At 30.9% G+C, this 13,193-nt stretch overlaps 2 protein-coding genes and 1 pseudogene across 2 annotated transcripts; all 3 read right to left on the bottom strand.

The window, feature by feature from the left end:
• Nucleotides 1-636: 636 nt before the first annotated feature.
• On the bottom strand, nucleotides 637-4,229 carry LOC107487938 (uncharacterized; annotated as a pseudogene).
• A 1,574-nt stretch (nucleotides 4,230-5,803) lies between these two features.
• Nucleotides 5,804-8,323, bottom strand: LOC107487968 (phenylcoumaran benzylic ether reductase Pyrc5-like). The gene is made up of 5 exons (XM_016108665.3): nucleotides 7,993-8,323; nucleotides 7,777-7,911; nucleotides 6,485-6,722; nucleotides 6,154-6,357; nucleotides 5,804-6,051 (listed from the first exon to the last, which is right to left on the bottom strand). Exons 1-5 carry the CDS (start codon nucleotides 8,173-8,175, stop codon nucleotides 5,885-5,887), a joined length of 927 nt encoding a protein of 308 aa, XP_015964151.1. The 5' UTR covers nucleotides 8,176-8,323; the 3' UTR covers nucleotides 5,804-5,884.
• Nucleotides 8,324-9,983: 1,660 nt separating this feature from the next.
• On the bottom strand, nucleotides 9,984-11,556 carry LOC107487966 (isoflavone reductase). Its single transcript, XM_016108663.3, has 5 exons — nucleotides 11,264-11,556; nucleotides 11,053-11,187; nucleotides 10,725-10,962; nucleotides 10,435-10,638; nucleotides 9,984-10,350 (listed from the first exon to the last, which is right to left on the bottom strand). Exons 1-5 carry the CDS (start codon nucleotides 11,477-11,479, stop codon nucleotides 10,187-10,189), a joined length of 957 nt encoding a protein of 318 aa, XP_015964149.1. The 5' UTR covers nucleotides 11,480-11,556; the 3' UTR covers nucleotides 9,984-10,186.
• Between the last annotated feature and the right edge of the window lie 1,637 nt (nucleotides 11,557-13,193).

Below are 13,193 nucleotides of genomic sequence, written 5' to 3'. Positions count from 1 at the left end.
TGTGCTTCGTTTTAACAAAAAAAAAAATGATAATAACAATAATAATAATAAATAGAAACAAAAATGTGTACGAGTTTTTATTTTATTTTACCATAAAAAATAAAAATTTTATAAGAGAAAAAATAACTGAAGCAGAAAATCACACAGGCAATAATATGAAATTGTTCAATGTTCATGATGTTGACCAATAAATTAAGAAAGAAAAAATGAGTTGTGTATTCTATGAACTATGTTTGTGTGGGTTATGGGTATGGCCCATGTGATAAAGTCCAACAAAAAAAATTGTAAACCAATTCATCCAAAAAAAAAATCAATTATTAAATCATTGGTCTAACCAAATTATGTTATACCAATCTACAAATACATTTAACTTTAGATTAAAAATAGCATTACCAATAATTATTGTACAACAGTGATCCCAACCCTTGATATAGAATCTTTTTACATGGTCTTTTAAACTCTTAATTATTCTTTTTCCATCAAAGACATTCCCTTAAAACATTAAAACATTCTGGACGACTCGATGCAATTCCTTTTGGATTTCATATATGGAGCATATCGATCGGGAACTTGCTGCATTAATCAATTAATTAATTAATAATATACCAGATGCTTCACATGGCGGCTAACTCAATTAATTATATGTAATCAACAATATACTGGAACATATTGCGCCTGCATAATAGGCTAATAGCACAACGCGATACTCGATGATAAGTGTTGAATTATTGTATGTGTTACATAACATAAGATGCAGAAACTGATTTCAATTGATATTCGTGTCTCTGGGTCTCTGTCTGTCTTATCTCAGCAACAACACTTTCCGTTCTTGTATGCTGAGTGATTCCAGCAGAACGACATCCATGTTAACCTACACATATTGTTGAGTACCGCAGCTTTTTCTGTATATGCTCATGAACTTGGCCACAAATTCTGCACACAAACACCATGTTACTGAAATATTTGTTATCAGGTAAATCAATGTTAGAGAATGATTAGAAATGTTGTTATCTGATCCTTTTACCTTCTAACTTTAGTAAAGCTGTTGTTCCGGGTGGCAGTCTTCTTTCCTGTTAATCATATACAATACATATGTATAGTCTTTAATTTGGTTACTAATTTAAAAGAAAGAAAGGAAAATGGCATGGTCATGGAAGGAGAAACTCACATAATAAGCATGCCAATAGTAGACTTCTCTTTTTAAGCCGACCTCAATTCTTTTCAGCAGCTCTTCCACCAATTTCTGCATATTCCAACGAAATTTTCCATTTAAGAAAAGAAAATACTATTTTTGATATATTGAATGGATTCTTATCACACATGCACTGATTCAATTACCTGCAGGATCAGTTTGGGGTGGACAAAATCCAAGAGAAGCATTTGAAATTTTCCTCTTATTGAGAGTAAGCTGATAAAAGTGAAAATGATATATATATTAATGTTAACTTCGAAATCAACGATATATATATATATATCCATGTCCTCCCATCCAATTGGAATAGGTTGTTCTTCTGAAAATGGATAGCTACACAGCACAGGGGCACCAATTAGTCTCTGTAGACAAATGTATTAGAAATGCTGATGATAAAAATACTTTTCCTTTTAGGTGTTCTTACTTGTGCGCCTTGCAAGCTTCGAGTGCCATGATAGCTTTCCTCAGGGTTTGCTTTGATTTTATGGCAATCTTTGCGGCAAAATTAAGGGATACATCAATTTCCTCTCTCTTTGCTATATGAATAAGAACTTCAGCAATCTGGCATTGTGTTTGTGTTAGTTACTTCTTTAAATTTGATTGTTCAATACAAATAAATGGAAGGAGATTTTAACCATTTCCATGAAAGGAATAGTAACAAAAAATTCTTGTAGAAACTAAAAGAACATAAAAGTAGATAGATAATAGTTTGAATTCGATTCAAGTTTAGTTCTTTTGCAGCAAATATAGCAGAGTGTATCATGCATCTTATCACACTACCTTGCTACAGTTTCTATGCATATAAGTAATCAAATCTAAGATTAACTTTTCTATCTTTTCATTGTTTAATGCTTACTTGGTGAGTTTGAGGTGCATCAACTTTGATAATTTTAAAACGGTTTTTAACAGGCTCAACAATGGCTGCATCATCTTCACAGCAGAGAACTAGTTTACATATATCCGAATACCGGTCTATAATCCATTTAATCATGTGCTGGATGTTCTCCACTGCTTTATCAACGCCATAAAGAAGTATTACTGAAATCAAGAGAATCAAACCTTTTTAGCTACACTCACATTAAAGGATGAATCCTTTTAAGATTTCATACATACATGCATTCAGACAACAAACCTTTATAATCAGGCTTGAAATTAACATTACTGACTTCGGGTGTCATTGCATATATATTGCTAATTTCTTTGATTAATCCCAGCAAAGCATATTTAGCATTTGGTTCCATGCTTACATTGAGCTCCATGTGATGTGCACTAGATGCTATTGAAACACATACTTTGATAGGCCTCTTGTCCTGTTAAAGCAGTTTATTGCCATCAGAACATAGCAATGGACTGAAACTCCATCATTTTGGAACAAGGACCAAGACTGCTTTTTACTTATCGGTCATCAGATTATATAGCTAAAGTGTTTAGAAATCTTTACCTGAATAGGGAAGCTCCTTAACTCATGGGACATCTGCAAAAAGGGCCTGATAAGGTCAGCTTAAGAATGCAAATATATATATATAATGAAAACTATGGGAAGAAACTCACATTGCAGCATGCATCACCATATATTTCGCGTAGAAGAGCCATTGCTAGTTCTCTTTTCCCAGAACCGGAGGGTCCTTTGAGCAGAATATGAGGGCAAGAGCCCTGAGACACCTTAAATCCAAAGTAGTGTCAAAGTCAGAAACTATACAAAAAAAGGCAACTGAAAAGTAACTATTTATGAGTGTCTGGAAACTTACTAGTTCCTTGAGAAGTTGAGCTTCTTGTTTATTGCAAATGAAGCCATTAAGTGAAGCAGGTTGGTGCTTATCAGCCCAGAATTGTGGGAGGCTTTCCACCACAATAGCCCTGCCAATGAAAGAAGTCTCAATTGGCCTTTTACGCTCCGGCGATTTCATCGATGTCCTGCAGTTTCCTGTCCTCATGCAAGCAAACCATGATGCATCCTTCTGGCTCTTCTTCCTGTTGGCTGTGAATTTCCTCATGCTATCAGTTGTCTTCACACTACCATCGCTCGTCATACTGCTACCGCCTTTTCTGCTTGTAACAGCTGAACTTGATCGAGACACACCGGATGAGGCGATTCCTCGGATGTTCATGCCATTTCCGTTGCTTTCATCCTCAACGGAAGAAGCAGGGAGACCTCTAATGTGGGGACTCATGGCGGTTCCTGCAGGACTTGGACTATAATATCCATATTGTTGAAGTTTTTGGGGCAACAGCGAAGGTTTCTTGCCTTGCAAGGCACTGCTTTCTCGTGAGAAGAAAAGATCACCCGGTTGAATAGACTCAGTGGTGGAAGTCATTGACTCATCCAAAGTGCTAGGGTCATTGGATAGTTTCACCTCTGCTATGATTTCATTGATCTCTGCCACTGAAGGTGCATTGAGAACCATGCCTCTGGCCATTGGAGACGTAGTTCTTCTCTGCTGTTCCCTCAACCTTGGTGCTGTCACTGATCTTTNCCACTTCAACATGACCTGAAGAACCGTGATGCTTTCTGCTGTAAGGAGACACGGTTCTCCCAACATCTGGTTTTGGCAAAGGGCTTATATTTCTCCTTGTGTTCAAACCTATGTTGCACAAATACGAAAGAGTAATAAATACAATATATTATGATAGCAAAACAAATTTAAGAAGCTTGTCATAAGCATACACCTCTTATGGGTGATGGTGGGGGACCATGATCATCAGTATCATCGCCATCATCATCGCCAGCTACTCGAAGCTTAAAGGGTGACTTGCTATGGTGTTGTCTTCTCCGAGGTTGGCTTGGAACAGAAGCTATTGTTGTGGTGGCTGATGAGGTTTCAGTTTCGAACTTGGAATGGTTGTATTGGTGCCTCCTGTGTAGTGCCAATGGACTCTTGGCAATTAGAGTGAAAGCTTTTGCATCTTCAGAATCCAAAGCAATGTTCTTTCTTTCTCGTTCATGTCTCGGAACCTCTTGCCACTCTGTCTCTGTGTCTGACGGCTCATAACCACTCTTGGTAGAGTGTTTCTGCGATGAAAACCGGTTATTATCCATGGTTGAAAAAATAAAGAAAAAGTGTCAACCTCTCAATACAACACTGTCACCACTACAATGAATGGTGTTTATAGTTAGAAAGTGAGAAAGAAACTAAGAAGACAAGTTAGTGGCAATGACAGAGAAGGGTATCAATAAAGAAGAAGGGAATCGGGAATAGAAGCGCGATGGTTTCGAAATGTGACCTTATTGGGGACGGTAATAACAAGTGTGTCGGGATATCAAAACTGTTTGTATTGTATAGTAAGAATTGTTTTTGGATCCAGTAAATCATAGTTTGTTTTATTTTATTTGCAGCAAAACATTCAAGATAGGTTTTCATATCATACAAATTTTTATTATCTAAAAATTTTAAAAAATTACTTATATCAAAAGCAAAACATCTGAAACCATAATTACTCTTATCAAACATATTAATTTTTTGGAATAAAAATCTGTCCAAGTAAAATGTTTGATCTAGAATTGATTGAGGATCGTTTAGGTGTTTATTCTTATTTATTATTCATTCTCTTATTTATTATTTATTCTCTTTTTAAAATTAATAAAAATATTATTTATATATTAAAATTAGTTATTAAATTATTTATTACAAGTCACAACGCCAAACAACATAGAACAAAAACTTTTGGTTTGTTTTTCCGAAGCACCTAATAAATGTCGTTGTTTATGATACACATTTAACGCATTAAATTATGTCACTTTGTCCTTTTTATTTTTGAGGAAGTATACGGAACCAATAAAATATATGTATAATGTGTACAATAAAAATTTAGAGATGTTCGATTCAATAAGATATCAGATGTTTATTATTCTAATATCCAGTTATTTTAAATAATATGAGTGTATTGTGTTTGAAAAATTAGTAATATATATTATTTTAGATGTTTATTTTTTAACTCATATTAACTCAAATAAACAACCTATTATACATACTGTACAGATATTTCATTGGCTCCTCCGAGATTCCTTACTTCCTTCTAATCCTTTATGCATGGGTTGCTATTTTGTCCTTTTTCGGTTCTGGCTTCGGGGTAGAGAAATTTCGGATGTTGTTGTTCATGCGCTGCCAACTTCGGTGATGAAAATAAAAATAAGGAAAAGTCTAGAAGGTCAGCAATTTTATTGCATTTTGGCCATCACGTAACCAGCAGAGAAAGATGAGTTATTGGATGAAATTTCACACCAATCTCACACCATCAAATCATCATTGATGGCTAGTTGATGGCTACTAATCACAAATGTTGCTGCCCCTTGACATTGCTCTAAAAATAAAAATAAAAAATTCTTAACATGGTTATCAACGTCCAACAATACTCGCGTTTTCAAGAAACTAGCCTAGTGAATTTCACTTGACTAGCATTATTTCTTAGATTAGTTAATAGTTATGCTTTTATCAACTATGTTACTTTTCTTGCTCAAGGTGTCTGGATCGATAACATTGCTCTTCTTTTTGTCTTGGTTTAATGCCACTAATTAACAAATTTAAATGCACAATGAATCCTGAGACGTCAGACGTGAACAACACTCAATTTATGATATGACTTTGTTATAAATAATTAGAACATACAAGAAAAACACATGATAGGCCCCTACAGTAGTTTTATTGCGCTGAGTAGAGTAATTTAAATTTATAGGTATGATGCACTCCATGGATTTCAAACAAACTGATTCAAGTAGGTGTCGACAGTGGTGTATTTCACTTCAGGGTATAATTGAGAAGCTTCCACGCCAAAAGAAGGTTCAATCTCAAAGTTTGTGCAATCTCCCTTAACCAGCGCAGAGTGGGATAATGCCAAGAGAAGGCTCTCAGGAAAAGGTGACTCTGTACAAATGTACAAAGTTAAAAGAACAAGAATGTACTTCAACATCATAATCATATAATGCATGAAACCAAGGAGATTTAATGATGTTGGTTCTTACTAACCTTGGATGTTCTTAAGAATTTGATCCTCAGGGATATATATTTTTTCAAGGGTCTTGCCAATCTTGTTCTCCCACAGCGAAACAATCTCGTTGAATGTCAAAACATTAGCAGGGGGTCTTTGGTACAAGATTTTGTTCAAAGCTCTGGGATCATCCACTGCTTTGACGGTATAAGTCCCTACATCCTCCTCCGCAACATAAACTCCTGAACTAACAAAAAAATGTAAACATTACATATATAATCATTCATGTACTTTCTTCTACCGGTTTAAACTTTTTGGATAAATAATTTCTTGACAACAAATAAATGTGATGAGTAACATTAGTGTTACCTTTGACATTTCCATCTCCCAAAATGGCTACCTTATCTCTGGGAGGAGCTGTGACACCTTGCTGTCCAAGAGTACTTAAGAAGTATCCAGCAAAGGCATTGGAAACAACATAAGTATGGGGAATTCCTTCAGCTTCAATCGCCCTTCTGATTTTCGCTTTTCCCGCAAGAGCACTAGCTGCTGGCTCAACCGCGTTATGACGGTCTACATCCAGCCCAAATTCCGATGGCAGAAACCTCTGAAAATAAAAAAGGAAAATAAAAACGCAAAATGAATGGACCTTACCATCTCCGTTATATTAAGGTGGAAACTCAGGTGTAGTCGACTTCATGTGAAGTTGATACTTTTGAACCATTAGATAATTTGATTGATTTGACTAAATTTTCATCTAACGATTGTCAGATATTAACTTGACTTCACGTGAAGTCAACTTCACCTAAATTTTCACCTTATATTAATATTGTTCATGGTTAATGAATCTAAAAAATTTTAATCCTGGAATAAAATATATATAACATAATAATAAATTAGATATCACAAGCTTATTATTAGTGGAATGTTCTAAATTTTTTTTATTTAAAATAACTACAAAATAAGTACATTAAAAACTTAAATTTTTTAATTTTTAATAAAAGTATTCTCAATTTATAATTTTAATATGTGTCTTTAGGACACAAGATAGATAAATTTAATAATTTTTATAATAAAAATATTATATGTGTACAAAAGTCAGCTATCAAATTATTCATTAATTATTATATATTTGTGTATAAATATATTTATTTAATTTATTTTCAATGTGTATTTTGTATTACAATATGTATTCTATATAGATATTTATTTTTTATGTATATATAACAGAATAACTTTTCATTGTTAATACAATTAAATATTTTATTTTTTATATATATCACTAAATAATTATTTAAAAATTACTTCTCATACAATCAAAAGCTAACTCTCAGTAATATTTATAGTTAAATTTTTTTTTAATAATTAATATAGTTGTTATAGGAAATACTAAAACTAATTTTAAAAAAGGATAAATAATATCTTTTGAGTTTATTTTAAAAAAAAATATCAATCTTATTTAAATATAATTGAAAATTGATCCTTCTAATAAATATCTAATATGATTCTTAAATTGATTATTAAATATCAAAAGATAATTAAAAAATAAAGTCAAATTTTATAATTTAATGAAGATAAATAAATATTATTATCATACGCTCCTAAAAAAATTTTTAAATTGTAGTAGGGCACCACTACAATGCGTATATAATGCACCTAACCTTGATGTTTCCAGCTTCTTTTATTGCCGATATGATGTTGAGTTGGTCTTCCTTTTGTGCTCCACTTACAGCAGAGATGACAACATCAACTTGCTTCAATGCTTTAACAAGACTTGAATGATCACTTAGATCACCCTATAAAATCAGAAACAAAACAAATCAGAACCATTAAACTTGAAGTTACTTTACTTGCTTGAAAATGATAATAGTACTAACATATAGAAAGGTGACTCCGGAACTCTTGAAGCTTTGAATAAGGTTGGATTTGTGAGGATGAGAGAGGCTGTTCTCTCTGACAAGAACAAACGTGGGGTGTCCGGCTTTTGCGCTTGCATTAACTATGAATTTTCCGATGTATCCAGTGCCTCCCACAACTAAAACTTTGCTTTTCTGTGCCATGGTGAATGCAGCCAAAATGATAGAAATTTGATAGTGATGATGGCCATTTATATGGCTGTGCTTTCCCAGTTCCCAATCCCCACACGGGGCAACAAATTAAAGGCTAATAAAGTTCTTACAGCATAATGAATTTGTTGATTTGTATTACCAAGTGACGTGACGCCATTGCCAATTATATTCGATCACCTCATAATGGTTGATGGTTTTCTCAAACATTGGCATAAGAAATTCTTGGGACTTGTGGGAAATGCTGATTGGTATGTAAGATCTTTTGTTTATTTTTATCACCGATATCTGGAACCTTACATTGGAAAAGTCCAGAGTCCAAACCATACCAGTCGACTTTTCTAACAAGTACAACGTTTATTATGTAATATTTGAATTGAATACTGTAGTATCTTAAACCGATCGTGTTATCATAAATCTGGTATGGACACGAAATACGACATATTAATATATAAATTCTAAAGTTTAATAAAATATAACTATGTATATATATAAAATATTAAAATGTTAAATGTGCATAATAGGCAACACAACAATTTGACAAAATGTCTATGCAATTACATATGTATTTTTTATATCTTATTATGCAAACATTAGATCCTTGAAAACATAAAGTTAAAAACAATAACTTTTACATCACAATAGATTATAATAAACTAAATATTATTTGAATTATATTACTTAAAATTATTTTTAAATAAAAATTATTAAAATGATATAAATTTAAATAATTATTTTATAAATAAAAGATAATAAAAACTTTGCAAAAAATAATATGTAGGAGAAAATATTAAAAAATATTATAAAAAATAATAAAAGGTAGAATTGGTGATAAGACATAAATTTCTTCAATTAATAGTTTAACATAAAATTTTAGCTTTTAATAAATGTAAGTTAGACTGCAGAATTATGTTTACTTTTAAAAGGAGAAAAAAATAGCCAAATAAGAAAATAAAGTTTTCAAGGAAACAGGTACTCGGTCCCCCAATTTTTTTAAAAAAAGATTAATAGTAATAAATTATTAAGTATGATTTAATTTTTTAAAAATTTTATTTAGTATTTAGTTTAATATAAATAAAAGTTTAATCTAACTTAAATATCAATAATTTCTAATATCTAAAAAATAAGTAACAATATTAAAAAAATTTGAAAAGATATTATTACTAATATTTTTAAATAAAATAAAATTTTTTAAATTTCATAAAGTGGATTCTTTTTCTTCTTGTGAACGTCCTTTTTTATTCATTTAGTATTAATTCTCTATGTTTCAATTACTATAACTCAGAGACCTTTTTCAGCTATGAATGTTGTAAATAATAATTCAGAAACAAAATTAATGATGAATTTCTTTCTAATTGTCTTTTAATTATATTAAAAAAATTGCTGAAAAATTTGACAGATTCTATTATCGATGAATTTTATGATACGAAAAATCGACCACTTCGTTAATAAAAAATACATACATATTTTTTTATTTTAAAATATATTCTCTATTGGTATATTTTTGTAATATATTTTACATTATATAATTTTTTGTATAATTTTTTAATATTATATATATCATTGTCCCATGACAATATTCCTGAATCCGTGTCTGCAAGGAAATTAAAAATGCTTTTAAAAGTCCTAACGCTAAACTAAATACACTCATAATAAAAAAATAATAAAGTGACAATGAAGTCCAGGTTCAATTTTAAAATAATTTCTGAAATGCATGACGACCCCTCCTTCACCAAGCAGCAACAGCTAATGAGATTAAAAAACAATGAGTCATAATAGAATGATAAATAAATGAGAGTACGTTGAAAATAACACACATGTTGCTGTTTATCTATAAAATATTTGTTGGATATAAGGTTACATAATGTTGAAGAACAAGATAAGAACTAAAAAAAAATAAGCAGAACAACAATGCTAGTAGAAAGACCTAAGTCCCTCCTCTCTTATTGAGCCTTCTCTGAGTACTCTCTAGTGTTTGACAAACATTATTCTCAGACTTTATAGTTTAGACAAATTGATTCAAATATTCATCAACAGTGGTGTATTTCACATCAGGGTAAAGTTCATAAGCTTCTACATCTTTAGCAGGGTCAATCTCATACACTGCATCACCTCTTATCTGCTGTGAATGGTACAACGCCAACAGGTAGTTATTTGGGAAAGATGACACTGCAAAATTATATTCAATATTGGTTAATCTTATTATCCTACCATACAAAGTTTGAATATTAGTGCTAGTTAATTATTACTAACCCTTGATTTGCTCAATAACTTTTTCCTCAGGAACGTAAATCCTCTCAAGGGTCTTGCCAATCTTTTTCTCCCACAATGAAACCACCTCGTTGAAAGTCAAATAATTTTTAGGGAGCCTTATGTGAAAGGCTTTGTTCAAAGTTCTTGAGTCTGCTGCTGCCTTAACTGTATAGGTACCAACATCTGCCTCAGTAATATAAGCACCTGAGACAACCCAAATTAACCATATAATTAGTTACATTATTTAGACTAGGTTAGTTAATGGATGTTACTTTGTTATTGTTTGTTACCTTTGACATTTCCATCTCCTTGAATGTATACTTTATCCCTTGGAGGAACTGTGGTATCAAGCTGTGACAAGTTACGCATGAAATAACCGGTGAAGGCGTGACAGCAGAGGTAAGTGTAGGGGATTCCTGCCTCCTCAATTAATCTTCGGATTTTCGCCTTCTCCTCGAAAACTTCCCTAACGGGTTCTAATGCGTCGTGGCGGTCCACGTCAAGCCCAAATTCTGATGGGAAGAACTTCTGAAAACAAGAGCAACAAATTCAGAAAAAACTGAAAAAAGCATGACAGAAAAAATTAAGAAACAAAAATTAGAGAAACTGTATATGCACCTTTGCATTTCCAGCTTCCTTGATTGCTGCAATAATCTTCACCTGATCCTCAATGAGTAATCTACCAGCTGCGCAGATCACAACATCAACTTGCTTGATGGCCTTAACCAAACTTGCATGATCATTTATGTCACCCTGCAAGAAACATGACAACACGTTACAAAAATATTAGAAGTCTCACGTCTCTGAAGGATAAAGTTGATCTCTATACCTCGAGCAGGGTAACGCCGGATTTCTGGTAGCTCTCAAGAAGTTGTTCCTTACTTTCGGGGTTAGCGGCGGTGATGAGGGTAGGTTTAGGAATAGCGACACCGTTCTTCCTGACCAAAGCAAAAGTGGGGTGACCTGCTTTAACACTGGCCCAAACTATGTGCCTTCCAATGGCTCCGGTTGGTCCAAGGACCAAAATCTTGGTTTCCTCCGCCATGGATAAAATTCAAATAAAATAAAGTAGTAAGATATATTTGCTAGATGAATTCAAAGTAGTTATTTGTGCAAAGCAATGAATGGACTCTGCTCATTATTTATAGACTTCACTGATAGCTATTTTCAACTCCCAACTTGACTGGTCACTAGTGTGGAAATATAGAAATGAAATTTAGAAATAAAATAAAATAAAATAAAACCATTGAAATTTTGGGTTTAGTACTGTTTTGCTGAAGTATCTCATGCATCACATGAAGAAAACAATGTACTATTTTCTATTTCTCTGACAAGGACTGACTAGGCCGCTTCTCTACTATTCAAACAAAAATAATTGAGTTAAGTGCTCAAGATGTACTCTTTAGATAAATAAATCTTTAAAAAAAAATTAATAATTTTTTTTTAAGATAGTCGATATTAATATATTCTCTTTAAATGGTCTCTTATAATTTATTTAAAGTATAAATTTTTAAATTTTATTTGTCATTTTATTCAAAGCAAATTAGTCTCCAAAATATCTTATAATATATATCTAGCAAGTGGTAATCCATGTTATTGAACGATAAATCTTAATTACATTAGTTTTGTTTTATATCTTCAAAATTTATCTCTTGAAATCAATATTTTTCTTTTATAGACAAAATGCGATCAAATAAAAAGTAGTGATTCAAAAGATTAGGAGAATTATCTATTATATATTATTAATTTTATAATTAAAATATATTATATATATTTTTTATTATAATTAAAATTAATTTTCTTTTAAATTACTAAAATTAACAAACTCCCCCTCTCATTCTTCTTTTTTATCTTTTTCTCTCTACTACGAATATTAAAATTAAAATTAAATATAACTATATTATATTACTAATTTAATAACCTAAATATGTTATATGACACTCTCTCATTAAAATTGAGATAAAATATTTTCTTTCAAAATTAATAAACTCTTATAATTCAAATAAATTTATAAAATTATAAAAAATACATTAAATTTATAATTAAAAAATAATCTAGTGATATTATTCACATAAAAAATATTATTATATGCATATTTTTTATTTTTTACTTAGTTCTAAATTTTAATCACTTATCTTTTCTAATCTATATTTTCACTTTTCTTCCTTCAAATATTTATTATATATAATTTTGAGAGAATACTAATATCATGATTAATAATTAGAATTAAGATTTCATTGTTTTAAAAAATTTGATTTTGAGTTAATTTTATAACTATTAATATAATTTTTTTAATACTAATATCTAATTATATTTTTATATATAGAACAAATATTATTTTTAAATAACAAACATAAAAAGTAATTATTTTTATTTGTGCAATAGACTTAACACCTAATCAAATATAAAATTATACACATTAAATTTTTTAAATTTTAGATCATAAATATTAAAATTAATTATTAATAAAAAATTAAACTCTTTGACATGAAAATGATAACTTAAAAATTTATTAATTTTTATCTACAGAGACTCAAACATTGATCTTTTTAGTTCACAGAAACTTTGTCTCCCACAATTTTTTTTGTATGAAATATTTTTTTAATGAAATAATGTTATTTTGATTATAATTTGGACATAAATTAACTAAATGCCGGATACTAAGTTTTTTGTGTGTGGAGAAGTCTAAGTCAAGAAAGAATTTTCTTTGGTTGTGCGCATATTTTTGTCGCTACCTCTTCAAAATATTTCGAGTCTTC

The sequence above is a fragment of the Arachis duranensis genome, chromosome 5 (assembly GCF_000817695.3).
Source record: "Arachis duranensis cultivar V14167 chromosome 5, aradu.V14167.gnm2.J7QH, whole genome shotgun sequence".
Lineage (NCBI taxonomy): Eukaryota > Viridiplantae > Streptophyta > Magnoliopsida > Fabales > Fabaceae > Arachis > Arachis duranensis.
Note: the sequence above shows the minus strand (reverse complement) of the source record. Positions and strands in the feature narration are given on the sequence as shown.

Bases quoted from the DNA above. Each gene is read 5' to 3' on its own strand.
- LOC107487968 (XM_016108665.3), bottom strand. From the start codon at position 8,175: ATGGCACAGAAAAGCAAAGTTTTAGTTGTGGGAGGCACTGGATACATC. The intron at 6,723-7,776 runs GTTAGGTGCATT...TTTTATTTTCAG, and splicing joins AAGAAGCTGGAAACATCAAG to AGGTTTCTGCCATCGGAATT. The intron at 6,052-6,153 runs GTTAGTAAGAAC...ACATTTGTACAG, and splicing joins AATTCTTAAGAACATCCAAG to AGTCACCTTTTCCTGAGAGC.
- LOC107487966 (XM_016108663.3), bottom strand. From the start codon at position 11,479: ATGGCGGAGGAAACCAAGATTTTGGTCCTTGGACCAACCGGAGCCATT. The intron at 11,188-11,263 runs GTATAGAGATCA...TGTTTCTTGCAG, and splicing joins CCGGCGTTACCCTGCTCGAG to GGTGACATAAATGATCATGC. The intron at 10,639-10,724 runs GTAACAAACAAT...GGGTTGTCTCAG, and splicing joins AGGAGATGGAAATGTCAAAG to GTGCTTATATTACTGAGGCA.